Genomic DNA, 26,503 nt, shown 5'->3' with positions numbered 1-26,503 from the left:
GTCAAACTAATTTGTGTACCATGGCAAAAACTTATAGTTTGTTAATAAATTTTTACCTTTTTTTGGTTGTACAAGGTGAATAGATTATAAAGAACAAAAATCAATTTCATTTTTTTTACAATTTTACTGTCAGAGAATATTAAAATAGGATTGTATGTACATTTTATGAAGAGTGAGAACCCTAACCTAGCAGCAGTTTTTAAATTTGACTGACTGTGTGACACAAAAGAATTACTGCTATTGCTTTCTGTGGATGGGAACAAAAACCCTATTAATAAAAACTTACAAAACAGGTTGCAGATGGGGTGGTTGTAGAGGAAAGAGTAATAGTAATTTTCTGGGTAATACAAATTTGCATATTTCCACCGTTTGCAAATGAATTACAATGTTTTTAATGGTTTCATTGAGCTGAAGGAATAAGTGATGAAGAAACAGGATGAATTCTGAGGACTTGAAAGGTCCTTTGGCAACTGGGGAGTGTGTGAAGTGGTTCCAGCTACAAGAGCAGCTTTGAATGCTGGCAGGTGTGAATTGTAACAGTCACAAAGGGGACTTGAAAAACAAAATACCTGAAATTCATGAGACAGTAGCTGGGTAGTGGTAGAAGTTGAGATCAGACAGGAAGATTTGTACATGTGAGATTCAGGATTGGATTTTATTTTATTGGTAAAATGGGGAAAAAAAGAAGAAAAGGCCATAAACTTGCAAAATAGCCTGTTTAGAACAGCAAACAGGAGACTTTAGCAGTGGGCTCTCTTTTTATTTAGTTGACTGTAGATAGGAAGTAGTAACTGCAGGAGACCTAAAATAGTGCATAGAAAATAGATGCTGTGTGAAAACATTGTGAAGGGTTACGATGTACTGGGATTATCTGTTAACCCAGAAAACATCTCTGAAAGGAAGTCTTCATTCAAAAATAGTTTAGATGTGTAAATTGGCTAATTTCGTGACATTTTGTGAAATAGGTGTCATGGGAGGTTAGTAAACACTGTAGGGGAGTGGAATTAATTTCTAAGCTCTAGCAAGCAGTAAAATTTAGCACAATTAAGAACATCTACTAAGTGGTGTTGACTTAGTTAGTGGTAGTTTTTTTAACAGGTTAAATATGAGCCCAGTAACCAATCTTTATTCCTGCAGTCTTGCCTAACCTGGATTTGCAATGGGTAGTGCCATGCAAACAATCCCTTTTGAGTTAGTGGAATTGTATGTTGACAATGAGCATTGGCCAAAATGAATGTGCTAAATTCTCTTGCACAGTAACTGAAATAGTTTGAAAATTGAGATGTCTGAGCCTTTCACAGTAATGGAGATATGAAACTAGAACAGCTATTTTTTTTTCCCTAATTTAGTTAAAATACACTGTAAGCAGTGTGTGAAATGACCAAACAAATGCCATTTTCTATCCTTAGAGAATTCAAAACTAGGCACAATAGCACATATCACAAATTGCAGCAGGGAAACTTCGCAGAAAAATTTTGAGCATTTAGAAGCATTTCTAATATCAATGGGCAGATTTCTGTTTTTCATTTCTCTAAGGAAGTTATAACTTTGCTGAAACTAAAGAAGATCTTCAACATTAAGATCTTAAACAGTCATAGAAGACTTTTGTCTTTACTGAAATCCAAAATTCTTGTCTTGGAAAACTGCAAGTATTTTTGGCAGATTCTAAACAATTGTGTTAATTTGTCTTGCTCGTGGCAAAATAAAATGCAAGAAGTGAAGGTTGCTCCTCTTTTCCCTGTTTCAGAGTCATCCATGAGGAGAACAGCTACTGCTGCAAAATGTTCTTGTCAAGGTTGTCATGAAGAGCATAATTCTGGGTTTAATGAAATATTTTGAATATTTTTGTGTTCATCATGGTCATACCACCTTTTTCTGAAGGAACCAGTACGTTATGACTGTGATGAGCTCTGACTGCATTCTTTTCTCAAGGAAGACAAACAGACTCTTTGTTTCCGTTATTCTTAGATATTGTCCCCTAAGTGTATTTACAAGGTCGCTCACAAAGTGTGAAATTATTTGCTTATCCATAAAAGGAAACATGGGCATATGGTATTTTTTTTATTCCTGTTTGCTCCTTATCTATTTTAAATTAATTTGCTACATGGATGTTTTCCTAGATCTGTCAAAATGGGAGTTCTTTAATTTTTGCTTTGCCCTTTTCTTACCAGACAATTTTTATATTTGGGTTATTATTTGATTATATAGCAGATGCAGCTTTAACTGAAGTGTTTCTCAGCTATGTTTTTCTTTTGGGCTATGGGGCCTTAAGGAGTGGAACACAAATATTAGTTTGCTGCTTTGCTCTCACAGAACTGTCTGACACAGGGAATGTCCCATGCTCTTGACACCAGTTGGATTGGGGGTAGAGGTTGCAGATAGATGAAGAAATACATCACATGGTTTGTTCAGTGTCAGAGGCCTTGTGGTTCTTTCACTAGGCAGAGGAGAAGAGATAGTGCATTTGAACTCAATTTTAAGAAGCTTACAGCTGCTGGAAAAGGTGGTTATCTCATGTTTAGTGGTTATCCCATATTTAGTGGTTACTGTGCATCCTTAGATGTTCTGAGAAATACACTTAATTGTTAAGAAGAAGGTTCTCCTAAGGACAGCTATATTCACTACAAGAGTTCAGCTTGCTTTTTCTTCATAAAAAGCAAAAAGTGAGGATTTTTTAGTCCCTACTTGCTAAATGGTGGCTTTCTGTTAACCTTTTACTCTCTCCAAACAAGTTCATGGCATATGTTTTGCTTTTGTCTTTCAGATTTCCATATGTGGTCGAGTAGATGTGTTTATCTCAGCCTTAATATTGCTGGTGCAGATCTTTGCTATGGCATCTGTGGCTTCACCAGTTATATTTAAGGAATTTTGTCCCTTGTATTATCTCCTCAATGCCATTCCTACAAAGATCCAAAAAGGCTTTCGCTCTATTGTGGTGTACCTCACAGCACTTGATACCAATGGAGACTACATTGCTGTGGGGAGCAGCATTGGAATGCTTTATCTCTACTGCAGACAATTGAACCAGATGAAAAAATACAATTTTGAGGTAAATACCAACTTTTTGTCTTGTGTCTCTTGTCTCTTCTGATGAAGCTGAGTTGCTCAGAATTGAGCTGCTGTTTGTGTCTCATTAACTTTGTGAGTTCTTGGTATGATTTGTTTCAACAGGGGAAGTGTGAATCTATTACTTTTGTAAAGCTGCTGAGTTGTTTTGATGATCTAGTTGCTGTTGGTACAGCCTCAGGTCGGGTTGCAGTTTTTCAGCTTGTGTCTTCACTACCCGGAAGGAACAAACAGGTAAATCTTTGCATTTGGCTAAATTTTTGTGAGGTTCAGTATGGCCAATCCTAGTAGAGTGTTAATACTGAAACTCAGCAAGTTTTGCCTGATTATCTGTGAATATGCTTTAGGCTTTGTATGTTAAGCTTAAAGAAATAGTAATCTTAAAGCATCCTTTGCATTACAAAACATGTATTTAATCAAATATGCTTTTGAGAGATTTCTCCTGTGTAATAACTGGCTGATTTGTTCAGTGGTGAGGTTTTTGGATTGTTTGCTTAGGGGTTTTGTGCTAAATAAACATTAGAATGACCTGCACTTTCGTACTTGGTCTTCATTTAAATCAGGCCTGAGTCACTGGATAGATTTTGTGCCTCCGTTTTCTCCTCACCTTGTTCTTGGTGTCCTTTGACAGCTCCGGAGGTTTGATGTTTCTGGCATTCACAAGAGTAGCATTACAGCTTTAGCATGGAGTCCCAATGGAATGAAATTATTCTCTGGAGACGACAAAGGCAAGATTGTCTACTCTGCCCTCGACCTAGACCAGGTGAGCATTTATTATAGAAACCTTAATTCACACTTACACTCACCTGAAACAATGCCCGTGTGTTTACATATTTAGCAGTTAAATTGCTTAGTCTCATGTATGTAGTTGGATGGCCTTATTGGTGAGTGTACACTTGGCCAAGCATGTGCACACCCAGCAAGACAACCATTAGATATCCTTCACAAATGCCTTACCTTTTTAAAAAAGTAATATATATATTAAAAAAGTAGTGATCCTTCTCATTTTTCGTACTTCTGAAATAACTGTCATATCTTCCTTCAGCTTTCAGCCAGTACTTTCTCTTTTGTTTGGAAAGAGTGTGACTTTTGTTTGAATGATGTGACTTTATGGGTGAAGTCCTTTTACCAGAATTGTTCAGCATCTTGGTCTAGAGTGCAGAATGAAAGCAATATTTGGGTACTGCTGGCTCACTAGCATGTTCCAATAAATGGAATTTTTCTAACATCTTGTTCCTTATACAGACCTGGGATGTCAGCAAAACAAATGCTAACTTGAATTTTTATATGGGAGAAACATTTAGACAACATCTGTCCTGATTTATCTGTGACTGTCCCTTGAGTAGTTTGATAGAAAGGTTTAGCATCACCAAATGTAAAATTGTCTCAGCATTGTATGACATGACAGTGGAGAAGAGGGAGGAAAATGTGTCCTCCCAGACCTTCTATTGATTTCAACTGAAATGTGTTAGCTAATATTCCAAGAGAAATTGGATTTCATGGTGTGCCACTGTGGCATACACAATCTAACTCCCCTTTGCCTACATAAATGAACTCCACGTTCATTAAGTGAACTTTGTGCAACAGGAGTTCAAAAGCTTGTGTTTGTTTATTTGTTTTCTCTTGGGCTTATAAATGTCTTTGGAGTGTTAGCTACTACCTTTTATTTTTAGGAAGGTTTGACTCTTGGTAATTGTATGTATCTTTGAAAGGGTACTTGCAACTCCAGCCTTGTATTGGAAGAGCCATCTTCGATTGTCCAGCTGGATTACAACCAGAAGGTGCTGCTTGTGTCTACTTTACAACGGACTCTGCTTTTTTACACAGAGGAGAAATCCGTCAATCAAGTTGGAACACAGCCCAGAAAAAAGTAACCCTGATAAAATCTTGATGCAGGCACATCTATTAATGGTAGCATTTCAGAGTGGATTTCAGAGAGAGTGATCTAAGCAGTGAGATTAACACAACACAGCAGTCTGCTCATAAAAAGTTACAGTAGCTGTGTGTGATCAACCATGAAATGACAATTCTACCTATTTAGAAAGTGTGTGTTTGCAAATATATGACAATCATATTTTCAAGGCACTATTATGCAAAATCATTTAAGATGTTTTCTCATTGTTTACACTAAAATCGCTGCCAAACTTCCTGTGCTGTCCCTCTTGGTTTACTGTGACTCGGTATGAGCAAACATTGTAATCAGGTGTTTCTAATGGGTGATGTAATACTTGATGCTAAAACAAGTCAGCATCCCAACTTTTCTTACATACTGAAGTGAATTAAAAGGAAAAATGTACAGAAAGCACTTAAATCTGACTTGAAGACTAGAAACTTCTTGTGTGGCTTTGATACCCTCTATTATATAGTCTCTCTCTTGGATATGGAGGAAGAGGGAACCCAGTCCGAGAACAGCATGGTTGACTATACCTGTAAATAGAGGAAATTGACACTTAAAAGTGTGATGTATCTGTGAGGGGTGTGAACAGTAATAGGCCATCTTCTGTGTGATGGTTTTCTTGGGTGATAGTAATCCTGTTTCTGTGTACGAGAGGTGAAAGTTTTAACAGCTGAGGTCTGTGCTATGCTTCTTGTAAGTAGAGGTTTTCAGTTTGTTGCATTGGTTTGAAGTGTTTTGCTTGTTTTTTATTCTGGGAGAAGGATGATCTTTCTGAGATGGACAGAGTGCCATTAAGGCTATGTAGCTTATTAGGAAGTCATCTAATTAACCTGATTGATGTAGTGTCTGACATCCACAGCTGAGGGAAAACCTTTTATTTGAAAGCGCTACACTTGTCTTACTGTATCTAAATTTGTACTTCGGACATTTGACTGAATGCGTTAATCAAAGACTTTAATTTTTGATACTTTGTGGTTGTAAATTTGTACCATTAGATTTAAAGATTGTTTCTAAGTTGAGTATAAAGCTTTTAAAATAAACTCTTTTGCATTTTAGCACTGGCAAATTTGGAGCGTGTTTTATACCTGGCCTGTGTAAACAGAGTGACCTGACACTGTTTGCTGCCAGACCTGGGCTTCGTCTCTGGAAGTCTGATGTTCACGGAACTGTTCAGGCCACGTTCATATTGAAAGATGTATTTGCTGGAGGAATAAAAACTTTTGAACTGTATCCTCGCTTAGAACCACCTGACAGAGGGAGCTACAGCTCTCCAGAGAAACACCTTGGGCTTGTTTCATGCTTTTTCCAAGAAGGATGGGTGCTGACCTGGAATGAATACAGCATCTACTTACTGGATACTGTGAACCAGGTAGATAAACCTCGTGGTGCATATTTTGTTCCTTGGTTTTGTTTGTGCTATGCCATGAGACTTTGTTTGTGTTATCCGTTACACTTCTGTGACTTAACTCCATATTTAAAACTAACAAAGAAGACTTTATTCTTTACCTTTTCAAGTTGTTATTGCAGTGATACACTCACAAACTAGCTTGGTATGTTATATATAAAAACTACATATATTTAAAGCTTTCAGTTGAGGTGTTAACATCATAATCAATTCTGATCCATAGCAAAGCATAGAGAAATCCAAGATCTAATAATTAGTGCAAAAAGATTTTTTAGGCTTACAAATTGTGCCTGAAACTATTTTTTCCCTTCTGCTACTGTTGGTGTCTGCAAAAAACAAGTATTACATTTTATTTGGGATAGAGTGAGGTGGTGGTTGTCATCTTAAAAGTCCATATGGAAGTGAATACAAGCCAGTATCTTTTTGTCTAAGTAGTAATTGACATTTATACTATGGCATTCTTCTGCCACCAAACTGGGTATTGCCTGAGTTGTTACATTGTTGCTATTTCGGTAAAAAAAAAGTGACTTATCTATGCAGTTGAAATTAGAATAAAAGTAAGTTACATTGTGATTGAAAGGTTCTTCCCTGTTGCTTTTTTCTATTTTACTTTTAATAAGATAAAAATATTTATCCTGTAACTGCATATGTTGATTAAAATTCAGTGAACACTTTTGTTGAGTATCATATTTTGCAAACAGTTTTTTAATCTGATGCCAATTATTTCTTTCTCTGTTCGCTCATTATAGGCCTTGATTGGTGGCTTGGAAGGATATGGTGATATTGTGTCTGTGTCCTGTACCAACAATGAGATTTTTCTCCTGAAGGGAGATAGAGACATAATAAGAATTTCAAGTAGACCTGAAGGACTGTCATCAATAGGTTTGTATATTTTAGCAAGCTTTAATATGTGCCTCATGGAACATGGTGCTTATTGTATTATTGTAATATAGACCCAGGCAAACCAAAACCAACAAAGCAACCCAAAACAAAACAAACCCCACACATAAACCTTCAGATTATTGCAAAAACCTACCAGGTTCTTTAGAGTTGCTTATCTGTTTTAACAGATTATATTTAGACATCTGATTTATCTGCTCATGTGAGCTGCTTTGGCTGCAGTGAGAATGGGGGCATTAAGAAATTAAATATGGTTCCCTTCTTTGAGAGTGGACCAGCATTATCCTAATGAGGCATCTCTAATCTGTGCATTTTTTTTGAACTGTGATGCTGAAGCAGTTTGGATTCCTGGTCATGGTTATCCCTTTACTGATCAATCTCAATGGCTGAGGACATTGATTCTGTGCCACCTGTCACCACCCACATGCTGGAGAAAAGCTCAGCCTTCCTAGCAATGAAAGAGAAAGAATGGACAAAAAACCCCAAGGAACGCTTGCTAAAATTCCAAAAAGAATTTGAGAGTTTATTGTTTTATTTGTTGCCACCTAAGTTCACCATTTATGTTACTAGAGCTCTCTAAAAGGGACTACTAATGTGTTTAAAATACTCAGTCTTAGCTTTGTATTAGCAAGCTGCTGGTAAACATGCTATAAAGTCTCATTGAATGCTGGAGAACTTTCTTATTATTGCATATTAGCAATAGCTTGAGTCATTTAAGTTCTTTACTTACAAACTTCTAGAGGCTGTTGTTTATTTTAATCTCAGCTTCTAAGGATAGTTTGAAAGGAGCCTTCTTGAAGTATATTTTCTTCTAATCACCACAGTGGTTTATCTGGTAATTTTCCTTGATATTTTTCAAGCTACTGAAGGTTTGATTGAAGAACTTAAAGATACAGGGTTGGCACTTCAGTGTGTGATACAGTTGGGTCTTCCAAGCTGCAGAGCTCTGCTGTTCTTTATACATAAATTCAGAATTTTGCTAATAGAATTTTGATAAAGGGTTTGGGGGATTGATTTTACTAAAATGTTTTCAAATAGATTAACTTAGAGGAAGGTTACATTGTGTGTGTTCAAATGTTTATATACATATTTATATTTGAAATGTTGCAAATTTAGAATATTTTCTTTTTGCATAATGGTTCTTTTCTTTTCATGGTCTCCAAGAACTATGCCCCTACTCACTTAATCATAGTATTTATACTTGAACTAGTGTTTATACTTTTCTTCTGGACAGTTTCAGTGTGAATTCAAAAATTATTGAATCCTTTAACAGATACAAGTCCTAAATTGCTGACACCATCATCAGTAGTCTCATCTGTGTCATCCAGCCCTTCAGTGGAAACAGATAAAAGAATGGTTGCTTCCCCTTCGGTTCCTGGTGACAAAAACGGTTATTCTTCAGTGAAAGATGATCTGGAAATTCCAGCACTGTCGGAAAAAAGTTTTGATAGGTTGGGAGACTTGAGCAATGAACCCAGAAAAAGGGGCTGCTCTGTAGTAAGTGAATCCCGAAGCAGGAGCAGTTCTGTGAACTCTGTGGACAGTGGCTCGAGCTTTATGATGTGTGCAGACCAACTTTCAGAAGCTCACAGAGAAGGTCAGCTTTCTTCACAACGGTTCAGCACCATCAGCTCTGAAGATTTTGATCAGGAACTCATTGTAAAGCCAATTAAAGTGAAAAAGAAAAAAAAGAAGAAGCAGGGTAGGTCTCTCAGCACTTTCCCTGGCACTGCTCGTTATTAGAGCATGGTCACTTCTGGTGCTTCACAGGAGAGAGTGGTTGTGTTTGGCATGCTTTATGTGTGTTGTCATGCTTCTGAAATAGTCTCAGAGGTTCTGCTGGGACATTTCATTTCAGATTAAAGCCTATTTTAAAAGTGATAAATCGATTAACTCTTTTTAGATCTATTTGTTTTTTTTGATTTGTTTTGCTTCATTCAAATGTGCTCAGAGTTCTAATGTTTGGGTTAATGACAGCATAATAGGTCTCTGCTTCCAGTTTTGTGTTGGAATTGTGTAATATCTGTTCATCCTACTCTGAATATTTGGCAGTGTTTTTCTTAGACATCCCTTTTAGTTTCCTAAAAAAGTGCGAGTACTTGATTATTTCAATTGTTTACTATTATGGTGTTGCAACTTCTCAAAACAGTTTGCTATTACAACTTTTTTTGGGTTTATATGCATCATTTAGTGTTAAACTTTTAAAAAAAGGTAGTATGTCAAAATTCAAATTTAGCTCTGTTCTTCCCTCAGTTATAAAAATATTTTTATTTCTTGCTTTGCATCAGAATTTAATACATTGTATTAAGATTATTTCCCCCACCCCCCTTTTTTTTTTATGAGAACAGAAAGTGGGACAAGGAAAAGCCACAGCTCTCTGGAAGGCACACCAATTTATGAGCGTCAGCTTTCTGGTGACAGTCCACATTCCTTGAATGCAGACTCCTTTTCCATGACTTCCAGCATAATGAGTGGCAGCATTGATCACTTGAGCACTGGATCTCCAGATCAGGAGAGCATGTGCAGTGTGGAGTCCCATACAATCCTGCAGGAGGATAATGGTTCAGAAACTTTCAGTGTCCTGCAGTCTCCTGAGTCAGCGACTGTACTAATTAATGAAGAAAATGGAGAGGTGGTTGATTTACAGAACCTTCCAACCTGTGACAGTGGCATGGGTACTTCAAGTGTTACAGACACTTTGGCACCTGCATCTCCTCTGATCCTCGCAGAAGACTTGATAAGCAGTGTGGATGGTGAATGTAATGGTAGTGTGGTGTCTGCAAGCCATAAATTCTGTCCTGGAAAGCTGAGCCAGGAGGAGGAGCAGGATTTCCCTACCTTGTGTAAAATAGATGAAGATGTAGATAAAATGAAGCTGCAGGATACTGAAAAATCTTTTGAAGAGCCAGACTTTACAGACCAGATGTTTTTGGATTGTGACCAAACACTTGATGTTCAGACAGCACTAACACCAAAGGAAAGTGGTGAAACTGGCAGGGAAGACCAGCAGGAGCTTTCTTTAATCCACAGTGCTCTGTCAGACCCTCCTGCACTCCACTTTGACATCTCTAACGATGTTTGTTCGGATAACGCTTCCATTTCTGGATGGAATTTTGGAAGTGTCATCAAAGCTAAATCTGGTACTAGCACTGCTGAATGGGTAGCAGACTCTCATGAAAGTAAGACTGAGAAATCTGCCTCAAGTGATGAAGAGGATATTTATGGCCATGGATTGCCGTATTCATCCTCGGAGACCAGCATGCCTGAAGTTGGTGCTGTGCCTGGTTCACAGGATGTGGCCAAGACAAGCCTCGATGAAGTGGTGCTGTTAAAATCTGATCAGGTATTTCTTTTCAGTTTAGTTAAAATACGTTTTAACATTCAAGAGAAACAGCTTTTCAAAAGCAACATTCCTGTAATTACTGCCCTTTAAATCTTTAGAGGGCAGGGTTTTTTCACTTGATTCCAGTAAGGAGGTAAAACATAAAGCCAAACGCAGTATGTGTTGTGACTCTTGTGAAATGTGATGTATCTGACTTCAGAATGGGTGATGTGTGCTGACAATGCAAAGAAGCTGCTCTGGCTTTATTATTCCCAGATCAACAAAAATGCTCTTAAAAACCCATCCACTAAAGCATGAACAGTAAAACCAAGTCATGTGCAAGGGCTGCACCTTATTTGGCTTTTCAGTAGCCCAAATTCTGCATGATACTGTTACCAAATGCAACTGACTTCATGGGGAACTAATGCTGGTTATCTCACATGGCTGGCTCCTGGTTAAGGATTATTTTACCTGTAAATACTCAAAATAAGGATTAGTCTTTGTGCCCTAGACAGCAGTTATTAAAATGCTGGCAGTTTCTTTTTTCTGTTACCCCCTTTCCTTCATTGTTATTTCGTGGGTGAACATTTCCAGAAACAGTAATTCTCACAAAGACTGTAGAAAAGAAGTACTAAAGTTAATTGTAAAATCTGCAAAATTGCCAAAATCACTGGTAGTTTTAGCAGAAGTGTGAAGAAGGAATTGCAATTCTTCTAAGATGGGATTTTTTTAGATCTGGGTTTTTGGGTTTTTTTAGATCTGTTGCAGCCTTACATTGAGAGCAACCAAAGATTTGTTGATAAAGGTTCAGTTAGAAGTTGGTGTTCTAACTAGTAACAACTGTAGCCCAAAGTGTGGAAGGCTTTTACTTCCAGGTTATGGTATTCTTTACCCTCTGGCATGTTCAGGAAAGCTCCACTGGTCCTTACCTTGCAGGTCATGTGCACAGTGCTCGAGTTCACCTCATGTAAGCCATCAAAATATAAGACAGCAGTCTGCAAACCAAATTTCTGCAAGACATGACTCCTGTACCATGCAGAGAGTACTGGAGTTGAATATTTAGCTGTCTCTGCGCTCCAGCTGTCTTGTTCCCTTTACTCATCACTTCTAGGCAATGAATAATTTCCTGGACTACAGACAGACTGTGCATTCTTATGGATTCTTTTTTTTTGCACCTGCCATTGGCTTTAGTATGTGCTCTTTAACTAATAAGAGAAGATTTTCTACTTTTTGGACGTGGATGACAGTGTGGAGGGGTTCGGTTTTTTTGCTAAAACTGTTGTTCTAGCAGTCTTACTGTGCAGTACGTTGAGAACACTGACAGATGTTTATTTTATGGAAGGCAAATTTATTCATTGATTAAGGTTACTTAAGGTTCTTAAATTCACCAGTTTTTACTCAAAACACAGGAGGTGCTGTACTTAAATACCCATTTTCTTGTGCAGTTTGAAATCACCTGACACTGTTCTGACCCTACAGTTTTTAGTTTGCAGAGAGCTGGATGGGTTACTCTGGCCCTGGTTACGGCATCCTGAGCCTGGTGGTCTCAGAAAAATACATTTGGTGCCTGGACTACCGAGGCAGCCTGTACTGCAGTGCCCTTCCTGCGGCCGGGCTGCGCTGGCAGAAGTTTGAGGATGGAGTCCAGCAAGTGGCAGTTTCCCCTTCAGGTGAGTTGGTTTCTGCTGCATTGTCACCTTGTAAATGTAAAACCTGCATAGACTTGGGCATTTTCTTTGCCTTCTTTTCTTTTCTTCAATAACAGCTATTGTTTAATTAGGTGAAACTTGTCATTTTTATGAGATTACAGTTCAGTCCATATGTAATTTCCACTTAGTTTAGTGGTTTGTATTTTAATACAGTTCTTACAAAAACTTGCTTGTTTAGGGCTTGTTTCATGTAAAAGTAGTGTGTTGGTTTTGGTTTTTTTTTAAAAAGTCACAGTTATATGACTTCATCTTCACTACATCTGCATCCCATGTTGTAGTTTAAGTGGCTGTCTTTCTAATGGGTTCACATTTCATTTTGGGAGGTTTTCAACCTGCACTTGCCAGATTAAAGTGAACTTCAGAAACAGCAATTCAGTGGTAGGCAGAGATGACTGAAGAGCTCCTTGTCTATGCCAACCCTTGATTTTTGTTACAAAACTACAGAACCTCTTTACTGTGGGGGTGTTGAGGCACTGGAACAGGTTGCCCAGAGAAGCTGTGGCAGCCCCATCCCTGGAAGTGTTCAAGGCCAGGTGGGATGGGGCTTTGAGCAATCTGGTGTAGTGGAAGGTGTCCCTGCCCCTGTGAAGGGGGATTGGAACTAGATGATCTTTAAGGTCCCTTTCCACCCAAACCATTCTGTGATTCACAAATTTAATTTTTTTTTTTTGTAAATGTTGAATTGATTTTGTGTGTGTGGATTTGTTGATTTGATTTCTTTTTAAATACTGAGGAAAAGATACTTCTAAGGCATAGTACATTTGCATATACATTTATTGTAGGTGGCTGAGAATAGAGATTATGTTGGATTAAAAATAAGCAGGTTTTGTTTAGAAACTTGTGGCACTTTTGGCCCTCTGGATTGTTCCAGTACTGGTGTAAAAATACAAGTTTCTCAGCTATTTTCATTACTTTATCCCCTCCCTTGCCACTACTTTTCTTCTCTCTCATCTATAAAAGCACATGTCAGTCTTCCCTTTTCCCTGTAGAGGAGGACTACTATCTGTTTTAAGAAGAAAGAAACTCTATTTAGTCTGTAGCTGAGCCTTTTTGTGCCCAGAACAATCTGGGAGCAGTACTGGGTGACAGTGTAGGTTCATCCAGCCCAGATCTTACCCATAAGAGTGGCCCAAAGGAGGTCCCTGCAGAAAAGTCAAGGGAATGGGGTGTGTGAGATTTGCCCTCGGTAGGTTCAGGTACAGTTGTTGGTGGCTCAGAGGCTTCCTGGGCAAAAGGTTGTTTCTCTGTCTGTCCTTCAGTTCTAGGAACTTACCCAGCTTTTCACTGAATCCATGCAAGTTTCTAGTACCCACTGTTTGCCATGCACTAACATGGGAGCATGTTAATCACAAATGTCCAACAATTGTTTAGTTTCCTTTTTCTAAGCTATCCTGGCTAATTCAAATGAGGGAAGAATTCTCCACAAGGATTTGTGCAGTGGCTTTTCTGAGTAACAAGCAGGTCATAGCACTGTCCACTGCAGGGTGGGACAGCACACCTGGTCAGTCACTTGTGGCTGGTCCAAAAAAGTTGTGATTTACTGCTAATATTTGTAAAAGATGAAAGTACCAGAATTAACTGCTTTTCCTTTATGGACTAAGGATGTGCCAAACTAGTACAGAAGCAAGCCTTGAACTTCAGTTTCTGAACATTGGCCCTGACCTGGAACTTGTTTGTTAGTTTTCAGTGTTCAACTGAGAAAAAGTAATTTGCTTTGGAACATTTGAAAATCACACATATTCTAATGGTAAATTCATTTCAGCAGTTCCTAGACAAGTTAGTCACTATTCTGATCTTGCTTTTTAAAAAAAATTGTTTTTTAATATTTTGTTTTTCTTTAATGCTACTGCTTTACTCTTTCTCTCCCATTAGTTTAGGTGTAGGTAGGACACATCATCTGTGTCTGTTACAGTAATTGCTGAGTGCTCTTACGTTCTTTCTTACCTCCTCATGTAGGGGCTCTTCTCTGGAAGATTGAACAGAAGACTAACAAAGCATTTGCTTGTGGAAAAGTAACTATAAAAGGAAAACGCCACTGGTATGAGGCTTTACCCCAGGCTGTATTTGTAGCTTTAAGTGATGACACTGCCTGGATTATCAGAACAAATGGAGATCTGTATCTGCAAACAGGTACCTGAATTAATTGCAGGCACTTTGAATTTTTTGCAGGCTGAGATTATTACATTTCAAATCTGTGGAATGTTCACAACTTGTCATAAACTTTTATTGCAGCTAGGACATGGAGAAGCCTTTTTATCCTGAGGAAAGTTTGGAAACAGTTCTGAGATTGTCTATAATTAGGAGAGTGGAAAAGCCAATTCATGGACACCTTTGGTGTGCCAAGTGAAGTTCATACAGTCTGGAGAGTTTGACATGGGGAGAGGTACAGGATGGATGGAGATAAATGGAAGGGGATTGCAGAAAAAACCGAAATAATATCTTTGTTTTGAAAATGGAATGGTGCACTGAAACAACTGAGCCCTAAGTGGGTTTTCTTGCTTTAAGGATTTTAACAGTTTTAAGAAGGACTTTAAAAGGCGATGCAATACTGTGTGGCTGTTCAGAAGGAATTTGTGTGCAAGGGCAGAAAAGGGGAAAGTAGAAGCTGTGTGTTTTGGAAAGCAAAGATCTCTTGAAGATAATAATTACCACTTGATAATGATAGGAAAGTGTGCTGAGACAGAAGGTCATGAAGTGCTTTGGAAGTATAAACAAGTGGTATGTATTTTATGTGACAGAGAAAGCAAAGCCGTGGAGGAATGGGATGGGCTGTGGGGCAGCATCTTCACAGCTGCCTTATTGGATGTGAATGAGGCAAGAGCTGGAAAAAGGGATACTGCAGTGGCAACTTTGAAGTCATGGCCTTAGTTTTAAGTTCTTCAGTGAATAGAAGAGGATGCATTTGGAAGGTGTTATGCAAATAATATTCAGGCTAAATACAAGGAGCAAGGACGAAGGATGGAGGTACAAGTTTTAGAGTTAAAGAAGGAAAGTATCAAGGACTCCTGGCCATGCTAGTGTTGCACAGAGAGCTGAGTTGGTAAGGAAAAAGGACCAATAACTTGATGAAGGAATTATTGGAGAATGAAAAGGATAAACAGGGTAGAGGGGAAACTGTGAGACCTACTAAAGCAGGACAACATTTCAGAGTGGCTGTCAAAATTCTTAATTTAATTTTGGCATTCTCATATTTTCTATTTTAGATTTAATTACTGTAGCACAATACAGAAATTCTTTGTGATTAAGAAAACTGTTTCAAAGATAATCTATTAAAATGATTTTCTTCTAATTAAGTATAGTAGTTACAGAGAAAATCAAGTGGCCTGCCCACGGTCACATGCATAGTGCCAGCAAGCTTGGATAGTGGTGATCAAGAGTGAACTTCTGATGCCAATCACACAGGGCTCTGTGGACATTTGAATCAATATTTTTAGTCCCTCTGAGCGATTGGTTTGCTTACATCAGCTTACATTCTGCTGTTCTTAGATTTTTAAATTTGTCTTTTGATGCAAGAAATAAACTTGCAGTATATCTGTCTTGCTAATGTGAGGTAACCAGTGGAAATTGTTTCTCCAGGATTTTTTCATTCCCTTCACTGCCTTGTCTGGCATTTATAACAGAAGTGTGTGCTCAGAGGTTTAGAAATGAGCATTCTTACTAATTTGGAGCATCTTACAGATGAGTCTGTTTGTGCTGGCTTTGGCAGCGTGAGAAGATTAAAGAAAAGCTGTGTCTCCTGAGGTGTTTCACACGGAGCTGTGTAAATCAAGCTTCAGTGTAATTGTGGAGAACACATGTTCCTGTAGATGAGATGTGTAAATGTGTGCAAAGTGCCTGTAAATCTACCAGAACCTCTCTGCTCCGTTCAGTACTCAACCCTGTGAGATGCTCTTTGGAAATTGCTCTGCTGGCGCTGTTCAGATCAGCGTGCTTGTCTCCCTGGCATGTTTTGGGCAAAAGTTCTTCCTTTACTGTCTTTTTGTTTGATGCTTCTGTCGGGTCTTATAGAGGTTTTATAAATGGAGATTCCTGGTACTGACACTAGAGGGAGAAAAGGAACAGAAATGACAGGACATGACTCCGCAGGATGTTGAAGATGTATGGTGTTTTATTCCTTAAAATGTAAACTCAGCTATATTAGAGGAAATTATTAATGGTTTATAGAAAGGAAATCATGATCAAATGACTGACAAATGTGAGCGTGCCAAGGATATTCCCCTCCTCATTTTCTTTTAGTGAGTTGCTTTACCTCTTTTCTTTTTGTTGCAAAAAGCCAAAGTTTGTAACGCAATCCTCATTTTTTGATTTCTAGGCCTGAGTGTGGATCGTCCTTGTGCCCGAGCAGTAAAGGTTGACTGCCCTTATCCACTGTCGCAGGTGACATCCAGAAATAATGTGGTGTGGGCGCTGAGTGAGCAGCGGGCGCTGCTGTACCGAGAGGGAGTGCGCAGCTTCTGCCCCGAGGGAGAGCAGTGGAAGAGTGATATTGTCAGGTAAAGGCACTGTGGTGGAACGGTCTTCTTTTACTGAATACTGCTTCTTTAATTTGTGCTGTGATGGTTTTAATGAGCTCACCAGTTATTGTAGGGTTTGGTTTTTACCCTGTGATTGTATCTCAGTGTTTTCATGGTCATCCACGCAGCTGGATAACACTTTTGCACTTCCCAGTCAAATATTTTTATAAATAGTTTGTGTAGAACCCTGAGATTAGCTCAGTTGGTTCAAACTTGGTTGTAATAATGCCAGGGTTATGGGTTCAATCCCCTATGTGGGCCATTGACTTAAGAGTTGGATTCGATGATCCCTGTGGGTCCCTTCCAACTCAGAATGTTCTGTGATTCTGTGATATTCCAGATGTCAGGAATGGCACAGTGGAACCGTGTACAGCATGACATGAGTTGGTATTTGGCTTTGTAGTTGATCCTATGCTCATGGTAGTTATTTTGTGATAAAGTTAAAAGCACTGAGTCTCTACTGCTGGCTTTGAGAATCTAGAAAAGTCTCTTTTGTGAGACTGTATCAGCCTGAAGCAAGTATAGGAAGAAATTCCAGTTCCTGCCATCATATGATTTTATCTCCTGAATAACCTATTGTGAAACTGTACTTGTGTTACCTCACAGCCTGGTATTTTGGTCCTTGCAAAGTCTAAGGAACTACTCAGTGTCTTGTTCAAATCTGAAATTTGCATGTACTTTAATGGGTTTATTTATTGAAAAAGCTGCTTGACCTACACCTTAGGTACATATCATGTTCTTGAGCTTGTATTAAAATTGCTCAAAGCAGTCACTATTTGTTCTTAAATTGTTGAGAAAGGTTATCTGAAAGAACTTGCATTGTTTGCTACCTTTTCAGTGTCTGATACGATCACCTGTTCACTTTCTGAGCCTGCAAACTCTTTACTTAGGCAGAAAACTGGCAGTTCTAAATTCAGTATTTATCTTTGCCATATCGTTAGGTTGAGTTTTCTATTTATGGTCCCTGAACTGCTAGTATTGTTCTCAGAATAGGTTAAGGAAGTTGGAGGAGACACATTTATGAGGCTGTTTTATGAAAAACTCAAACACAGCTTTTGATGGCTTAAAATAGGTTTTGTTTAGTTTTGTTACATATCCAAGTTTCAAATACTGAGTAATCTTCAAAGGGCTATTTTTTTAATTGTTGAATGTTTTTACTTATACAAACTAATGAAATATAAATTAGTGAGTAACTGTGAAAAGTTGGTATCAAATGGGTTTTTGATCTAGGCCCCACTGAGTTCAATCATTTTATACTGCTATTAGCATTGTAACAGTTTTCTTAAAATGCCATGAATAAAAATTTGAATTAAAATTTTCAATTTTTTTGCTTGTTTACATTTCCAGTGAAATGCAAGCTTTGGAGCCAGTGTGCATAACCCTTGGAGATCAGCAGACATTATGGGCTTTGGATATCCATGGCAATCTCTGGTTCAGAACTGGTATAGTTTCAAAGAAACCACAAGGAGATGATAACCATTGGTGGCAAGTAGGCATTTTTTTATTTTGCTTTCAGTTTAGTGTTTTAGCTTGGGTTTATTTTTTTGTGTTGTTTTCCCACAAGGTTCTAAGATAAAAAATAATTGCTTGATGTATTATAGCACTCTTTATTCAGTATATTAAAACTGCAGTGTGGCTATGGCTGAAATCCCTTTTCATGTCTGCTTTGAAGAGGTGGGGGAAAAACATCCCGTGGTCATCCAGAGCAGCATCACAGGAGTTTTCAGGAACATAAGAAATGCTCCTCCAGGTCATACCAATGGTGAATGTAGCGTGGGGCCTTCACAGTGGCAGCAGCACATTCTGTTGAGGCCGTGCATCAAGGGAGCTGCTGAATGCAGTCTCTTGTCTTCCTGTGCCCATCCCTTTCCTTAGCTAAGTAAAATAAATAATAAGTAACCATGAAAAAAAATGTGTAAGGCATTTTTCCATTCACTTGAGGTTTCTTTGAACCGTCTGGAGCTTTTTGCTTCAGTCACAGCTTGTGTGGGTAAAAACAACACAGTTACTGCAAGTACTGTCTGGTATTGATTTGGAATTCCCAGCTCTGGTTTCTCCAGCTTTTCTTGTTCTCCCTGGAGACTCAGATGGGGAAGATGCAAGTACAAAACCAGTTATAGAGAGATATTGTTTGTCTGCTTGCCTACCTAAGTAAAAATAATTTCAGTTTATGTGCATATGTAATCTCTTCTTGCATGTGGGCATCATGAGTAGCTTGGCCTTGAGGTTATTGGCAAACTGCTGCTCTTTTTGTGCTCTTAGGCATTTTCTTCCTTTGTAGGAGTATCCCAGAGTGTTGCCTACCTCGTTGTCCATGGCAGAACTTGGGCAATTGCTTATTTAGACCTCCTTCTGAATTATGAATTAAAATGTCCAAGAGGTGGTTAAAAAGGAATATTACATGCAAGTTTTTGTGATGTGGTTTGAATTGCACAAGTTTCTCACTTCCTTTGGGAAATTGAAAATTCACCTCATAGTTTGCAGAGTTCAACATGTTTTTATAGGGAGAAAAGAGGTGACATCCTAAAATGGAGGGGTTTTTAAAATGCAGAATTCTAAGTGGATTGTTGGGTAGGAGGGAGCTGTAGACTGATGTTTAATATGGATTGATAATTTATTAGCACGACACTTCTTCAAAATGTACCATTTTTATTTTTCTCTTCCTGCACTTTGAAGCTTTCTAAATTCTTGGTAGATTTCATGTTCATAAAGAACACACACCAAAAAGAACCTTCTGATGAAGAAATGTGCAATTCAGCCAAAAGCTTAACTAATTATCAAGAGCACTTTTCTTTTCCCCCAGGTGAGCATCACTGATTATGTGGTGTTTGACCAGTGCAGCCTCTTCCAGACAATAATCCAGGCAACTCACACAGTGGCAACAGCAGCTCAGGCACCTGTGGAGAAGGTGGCTGATAAGCTTCGAATGGCATTTTGGTCACAGCAGCTTCAGTGTCAGCCCAGCCTCCTTGGAGTTAATGGCAGTGGAGTCTGGATCTCTTCAGGCAAAAATGAATTCCATGTAGCAAAGGGAAACTTAATAGGTTGGTGTGCTTTTACATCTAATATTTTTAAGTTAAGAAAATTAAATAGTAGGAAATAACTAGCTACAGCACCACAAAAATTACCCTTGGCAAGTCAGGGCAGCATTAACAAACATGCTTAAAAATTAAGTTAAATGATTCATTAGCATTTGGTCTTAAATACTTTCTCATTTAAAGGGAAATATTTTTCATGGAAAAGTCATTGTCAGCTACTGTATTGTGCAAAGTTACTCCTGTAAACACCTGCACTTGTCTCTTCTCTGGGATGAGAAGGGAGTCTTAAGGTGTTGTATGTGTTTTATTTAGTACAGTGGAGTCTGGCTCACCATCAGTGTGACTATGCAAAATAAGAATGTTGTGGTTTTACAGTGCTAATAGAGGAATTGCTTGGTTTTTCTTGCTTTATTTCTCAAAATGAAATTTTGGTTTGGTACATTTCTTTGACCAGGTAAAGACTAACAATAAACCAAGGACATTGTTCAACCTCATCACCAAATTGCTCCCCTGTTGAAGACCATTAATCTTGTTGATCCTTTTCTGCATTCCCAGTTTTCTCTGTGTGTGTATATACATTTGTGTCAGGAGGAAGCTTTCCCCTTCCCCTCAACAGCTGCTTGAAAGATTTACATAGAAAATCTTGTCTAAATTACATTATATTTAATAATTGATTGCAATAGAATTTCTTTTAAACTGTAGCATTTTAAGTAACAACAAATTTTAATAGAAAATTAAGTTTTGTACTAATACCACCATATCCGTTCTCTCAAGGCACTTACTGGAATAATATTGTGCCTCGTGGTACTGCTTCTGCCACTAAATGGATTTTTGTGTTGGCTTCCACAGCTTCATCCAAAGAAGGTTAGTGAATCAACAGTGCAGGTGTATATCTCATTTTTAAATAGGCTGGAATTTATGGCATAAGTAATTAAATATCCTGAATTACTTAAGATTTTGCATGTCTTTTCTATATGCAGAGACCTAAAGTATTTGAAGTAGGGTGGAATAGTGTCTGTAAAGCTACTACAGATTAAGATAACATTTTATTCACTCTCACCTTTGGTGTGGAGTGGCATCCAACAGAGAAATGGGTAGTTCTTTAAGAGCAGTAACTCCCTAAATTTCTAAAGCATAAGTTGTCAGAATTTGTAGTAGGGAATCTTGGAACATGCTCTGCTGGAATGCCTGTCCCAACCAAGTGTCAGTGCAGCTATTGCAGCAAAATTGCACATTTTATTAGTAAAAAAAGAGACCACCCTGGAGAATTGAGCTGCTAGTTACCGTAGTTAGCAATTCTATTATCTGAGTACAATGGCTTTATTGGCAAAAATATGTGATTTAGAGCTGGAAAAGAATGCTATTTTTTCAAAGGCCAGTATGAAAGATAAGAGCAAAAGAATAAAGGGAGGTTTTAGTGCACTGTTACATGTGGCTTTTATCTATTCCTTCAAATGAAATATTTCTTCAAATGAGATCACTTACCACTTGATTCGAGAAAGGGAGTATTTAAGTGCCTAAATAAGGGCTTAGGATGTTTATTTTTACTTCAAAGTCTTACCCTATGGACATAGCCAAGAAGCTTTAATTTTTCTTCAAATGTACTGAACTTTTTTTTTCAGAAAAAGTAGATGTGTAAACTTTCTCAGAGTGGATGAGGAATTATGTTAATAACAGAAATGTCCTTTCCATAGGAAGCTTTCTGTGGCTGTGCCAAAGCAGCAAGGATCTGTTTTGTGTCAGTGATCAGAATCCTCAGTTTCGCCCTTCTACGGTGCAGCTGCCCCCAGAGGCTGAAATGGTGCACTACTCTGCCTGCCAGGATGCCATCTGGGGGTTGGATAGTCTCGGGCAGATATTCATCAGAACACTTTCATCCAGCTGCCCAACAGGGATGCATTGGACAAAACTGGATCTCAGCCAACTAGGTATGACTTTTTTTATTGAGTATCTCTTAACCCTTAGCATATTGTCAATAATTTCCAGAAGTATCCCTCAGTTTACTGATACAGGATATAACATTTACTGGGTTAAACTTGCAGTAATGGGCCTCATGGCAGAGGATTGCAAAACATCTGGAACAGCTGTGGCTTTCAAACAGTGTTCTGTTTAGCATTTTCCTGTGGGCAGCATATTTACTGTTTGCAAGATACTTGGTGAGTGTCTGTGCATCTTGCAAGTGATCAGTCTGAGATGGCTCAGCCTGACACGGTGCTGTGCAGGTTTCTCAGCAGCTTTGACTGGCTCTTGTACTGCAGTGTGACCGTAATCACCTGGTCTGGGGCAGTTCCATACACAAAGCCCTGAATTTTGTGATTAAACACGTTTTTAACAGAGTCATCAAAGCTTCATTAGGATCCTGTCAGAGAGAAATTATGCTCCAAGAGTTGCATCATCCATGAGTGATACAGCTATAACACTCATGTTCAGGTTTATACTGGTCTAATAATTCAGCAGAATGCTTAGAATGTGCTGCTGGTTAATTGCTCTTTTCATTTGCTTATGTGGTTGGCCATGTTTTGATTATTAAAATGTACTTCCAGTTTGGAGTTTGGCTCTGGGGTAGTCAGATTACTTGTCAACTTCATCAGTAGTATTCCAATCAGATTTATTTCTGTGCTACCCTGTCTATTAGAACACTCCTCTCTCTTTGCTAACCTGCATTCCTGTTTCAAGTGAAGATAAAAGAAACTGAGACTATGCACCTTTCTTGCACCATTTTAAGAGTAATTCAACTGTTTTGCAATTTTTCCGTTTTCAATAGCAATGTTCATGACTAGTCTGAGAACAGAGAAGCAATTTTAACTTCAGGTTTTAAGGAAAGGCAGATGCAGCTGGCAGACTTTGAGCCTCAATTTGTACAGTTTTAGTGTACAATTTGTAATGGTTCATGGAAAACTTTTTAAATTGTGTCTCTTAAAATTAATTTATTTGTCAGTTTTACACCAGGCTTTTCAGACCTGATGAATTGGTTCCAAATCACTCATCATACAATAGTTTAAACACTGATACTTTTTACCTTCACTGACCTACAGGATGTAGTTGTCCAGTGTCCCTCTCACGTTCCTTAGTACAGTTTGAAACCTTTCTCATGAACCATGTCTTTCCAGCAATTCAAATAGTAACTGTTTAACTGAAATAATAAATAACTCCTTGCTATTGTTTGAAAATCTCAAAAGAATTCATAAAGGAAATGAGCAGAATTGGTGTTAGTGGACTGTGATATCTGGCCTGTGAACTTCAGCAGTTCAGCCTTTACATTCAGCTGTTCCTTTCAGCTCTGTGTTACGTGGTGGTGGAATAGCAGAGATCTGGGGTCAGGAAATACTTCAAACACTCCACTTTACCTGTCACTTGTGGGTTAATAGTGAAGTGTGAAAATGTTTTAGGGATTTTTCCTCCAATTGCATATGGTATATCACTGCTGCCAAGTCTATATCCATGACTGTAATCCAAGAGCCTTTATTTGCTCTAATGGAGCTGAAGAAATGGGAGAACTGTTGTTATTGTTCAAGTGTACGTTTAAGTTTACTCCTGAAACATTAGGGCTATAATTGGCAGGGCATGAGGGAGTGGGAGCAACTTGCTGAACAAGGTAATTCAGAATTCTGTATGGAAGTGATGGGGTTGCCAGCATTAAGGTTCAAATACTCATATTACATTGGTAGTATCTTCCTCTTGCCTTTACATTATGTACTGGGAGGAGTACCTAGTGAATTATTTTGATTAGAGTTCCACTATTGCTATCAAGGTTTCTAAACACAGTAGAATGACCTTTAGGTTTTAACAATAAAACAATGCCTCTGAATCCTGCTGCTTGATCAAAACAGTAGATGAATGTGGTTAGCATGACCTTCTCCTAAGAGGCAGACTGTGAGGGGGAGGAGGGAGGAACCCCAAAACATTTACTTAAGGGCTGCTTTTTTGAATGTCAAATTGTACTCTAGACATAACTAATATCAGCTCTGCCGAGTAGGTGATATGTGATTCTGTGTGTGAGTGCTCTGATGCTTGTCTGGATCAGAACACTTCAACAGCTGTGGGATCATATGACAAAGCCATTGCTTCGAGTAATATGTTATGTCAGAAGGAATAATAAAGTTTAAAGTAAGATTTTGACTTTGTAGCTGAATGTCAAGCCCTGCCTGCAAAAATAAGGTTGTTATAGGTATTCTTAGAAGTTTTTCTGTATAGTTTTGTCATTTTGTTTTTAATGTGAAGCTGTAAGATTAAAGGAAAATTTGAGATGATATTAATTCATATTCATATTATTCAGAAAGTTAAATAATTTGGTTAATGATATCTATTTACTATTAGAGGTAACTAAAGGATAAAGCTGTGTTGTCCTGTTGTTCTTTCCCTGAGCAAACCTTAACGTCAGGGAATACTGCCTTCTGCAGAAATTAAGTGCTTTGAACTCACACTCTGGGGGATAAAATTCCACCCTCTTCTTTCAGGAATGCTGAGTCTGATGCACTTTACAAGGATTTGTTGCCAGATTTCACATACCTGAGGAGTGAACCAAGAATGTTACCAAGAGTGGGGTATCCCAAGCACCACTGGCATGTTCAGTTAACCAGCGAGGCCTATTTTTAGAGTCTTCAGTTTGGAGTCCGACCAGAGCATTCCCTCTGTAGTGTGTCTGTACTGATTGGGTCCCTCTTTCTTTGGAACATGTTTTCTGTTACTTAGCATTGTGTAAAAAGAAAATGCAATGTTAGGTATATTACATTGCATGGCTATTTTAAAATGAATGTGAAAGAGTGTCAGTAGGCAGTTAACTAGGAGTCCTTTTTAGTCTAAAATGTCAAGTATGCTTCTCTGCTGTCCCTGTAGGAATCTAGACTAAACCTAAAACACAAACCATGCCAAAATTCCAAAGCACACTTATTTGGCAGCTTTGTTTCCATAGTGCTGACTTACACAGGGTTAAAATACTGCTGCACTTTGGATATGGCTGTAATAAATGTGCACACTGGTGAATCTACATCTCTTTGAAAATGAGTTCCTTCATTTACAGATGTGACACTGGTATGTTAACACTGAAATGCATAATCCATATGGTCTCATATTTTTGAAGTGCTGGCGTTAGGAATGTTCTTTGCTGAATGTGTACTAGCAGATCAGCACCTTTAAAAGTCTCCAAGTGTGGCCAGCCACAGAAGAGTTCATGTTAGGTCATGTGAAAGTTTGTCCAGGCACTGATAACATTTGTCATGGAATGATTCCCTGCTTGAATTTGGTTATTTTAATAGTGTATTTTAATGTGCTTTAGAAATTACAGTACCCTGTGACTAAAACATTTATTTTCAGATTTAGGAGAGAAATTACTCACATACACACTACCTGTTGGTTTTATTCATTGTATCCAGTGATTTTTTTTCCTTTCATAAGTTTTACTAACTTTTAATCATTTTTATGTGACTGTGTTTAAAGCTACTTTAATACAATGAAGTCTAAATAAAAGTTCTCATTACTAGCTGAATTTGAAAGGATAATGCCAGGTTGCTAACACTCTCCTTGTTATTAGGTTCTGTAAAGCTGATCAGCTTGACCTGTGGAAATCAGCATGTTTGGGCCTGTGACTCCAATGGTGGCATTTATTTCCGTGTAGGAACTCAACCTCTTAACCCAAGTCTGATGCTTCCTGCGTGGATAATGATTGAGCCACCTATACAGGTAAAGTGTTGATTATGATTCTTTGTAACCTGGTGGTTTAGCTTTATGCTAAACAATAATTGTAACACTCATGGAAAACAGTAGAGATGGGTTTTGTTTTCCTTCCCTAATGAAAATTTACTCTTCTTGTAGCACACAGCAGCTTTACAGGCACATAGTGGAGTGCAGGCTTGAGCTGCATCCTGAGGACCTGCTGTGTGCTAAGCAAGGGGCTGGATGGGCAAACAGCACAGTGCAGAGGGTGAGGGAGGGCTCTGCTCAGGTGGCTGGTGCTGAAGTGCCTGCCTACCTCTGCCTTTATCCTCACCCTTGTGAGTCTGGGATGTTTGCTGGGTGCTGTGCCTGCTGATGTTGGGAAAGGTGTCAGAGCCGTGACACTCGCTGGGCTGTGCAAGGGCTGCCAGGTGTGAGGGTCTTGCTGTGGTTTCCTGTGGCAGTTTCACCTGTGAAGGGGAGGGCAGGCACTGATCTCTTCTCTGTGGTCACCAGTGATAGGACCTGAGGAAATGGCCTAAAGTTGTGTCAGGGAAAGTTTAAGTTGGATATTAGAAAGAGGTTCTTCACCCAGAGTGTGGTTGGGCACTGGAACAGGCTCCCCAGGGAAGTGGTCACAGCACCAAGGCTGGCAGAGTTCAGCAACTGTTTGGATGACACTCTCAGGCACATGGTGTGACTCTTGGGGGTGATCCTGTGCAGGGTCCCGGAATTGGCCTTGATAATGCTTGTGAGTCTCTTCCAACTCGGCATATTCTGTGAATTTGGGGACACTCCTTGCCATCCAGTCATTTTTAAATATACAGTACAAATGCAGCTCTTTTCCCTTGTTCTCAAAATGGGCAAACCTGATATCCTTTCAGAGGATTGGAGAGGAAAGAAGCCTCCTAAAGTATCCTGGGAGTGTATTTTCTGAATATAAAAAACCTGACAAAATCTGTTTCTCCAGTGTCTGTTGTTTGGGTTGGTTTTGGTTGTT

At 38.6% G+C, this 26,503-nt stretch overlaps 1 protein-coding gene across 5 annotated transcripts in view; it reads left to right on the top strand.

Moving 5' to 3' along the window:
- The window catches only part of TECPR2 (tectonin beta-propeller repeat containing 2), a 106,509-nt gene that overhangs the window by 2,249 nt on the left and 77,757 nt on the right, over positions 1-26,503 (top strand). For all 5 annotated transcript variants that reach the window (XR_011697987.1, XR_011697986.1, XM_071557480.1 and 2 more), the window contains exons 3-18: positions 2,765-3,049; positions 3,172-3,300; positions 3,698-3,829; positions 4,779-4,936; positions 6,020-6,332; positions 7,118-7,250; positions 8,542-8,970; positions 9,617-10,611; positions 12,077-12,260; positions 14,256-14,429; positions 16,612-16,792; positions 18,161-18,302; positions 19,617-19,857; positions 20,626-20,715; positions 21,546-21,779; positions 25,382-25,530. Coding sequence is in view for 3 of the 5 variants with exons in the window: in XM_071557480.1 (XP_071413581.1) it covers positions 2,831-3,049; positions 3,172-3,300; positions 3,698-3,829; positions 4,779-4,936; positions 6,020-6,332; positions 7,118-7,250; positions 8,542-8,970; positions 9,617-10,611; positions 12,077-12,260; positions 14,256-14,429; positions 16,612-16,792; positions 18,161-18,302; positions 19,617-19,857; positions 20,626-20,715; positions 21,546-21,779; positions 25,382-25,530 (3,903 nt within the window). In the remaining 2 variants the exon portion in view is untranslated. The remainder of the gene's footprint in view (positions 1-2,764; positions 3,050-3,171; positions 3,301-3,697; positions 3,830-4,778; positions 4,937-6,019; positions 6,333-7,117; positions 7,251-8,541; positions 8,971-9,616; positions 10,612-12,076; positions 12,261-14,255; positions 14,430-16,611; positions 16,793-18,160; positions 18,303-19,616; positions 19,858-20,625; positions 20,716-21,545; positions 21,780-25,381; positions 25,531-26,503) is intronic.

Source organism: Pithys albifrons, chromosome 6 (assembly GCF_047495875.1).
Source record: "Pithys albifrons albifrons isolate INPA30051 chromosome 6, PitAlb_v1, whole genome shotgun sequence".
Taxonomy (NCBI): Eukaryota; Metazoa; Chordata; class Aves; order Passeriformes; family Thamnophilidae; genus Pithys; species Pithys albifrons.
The sequence above is the reverse complement of the archived record's forward strand: the minus strand, read 5'-3'. Positions and strand labels throughout refer to the sequence as shown.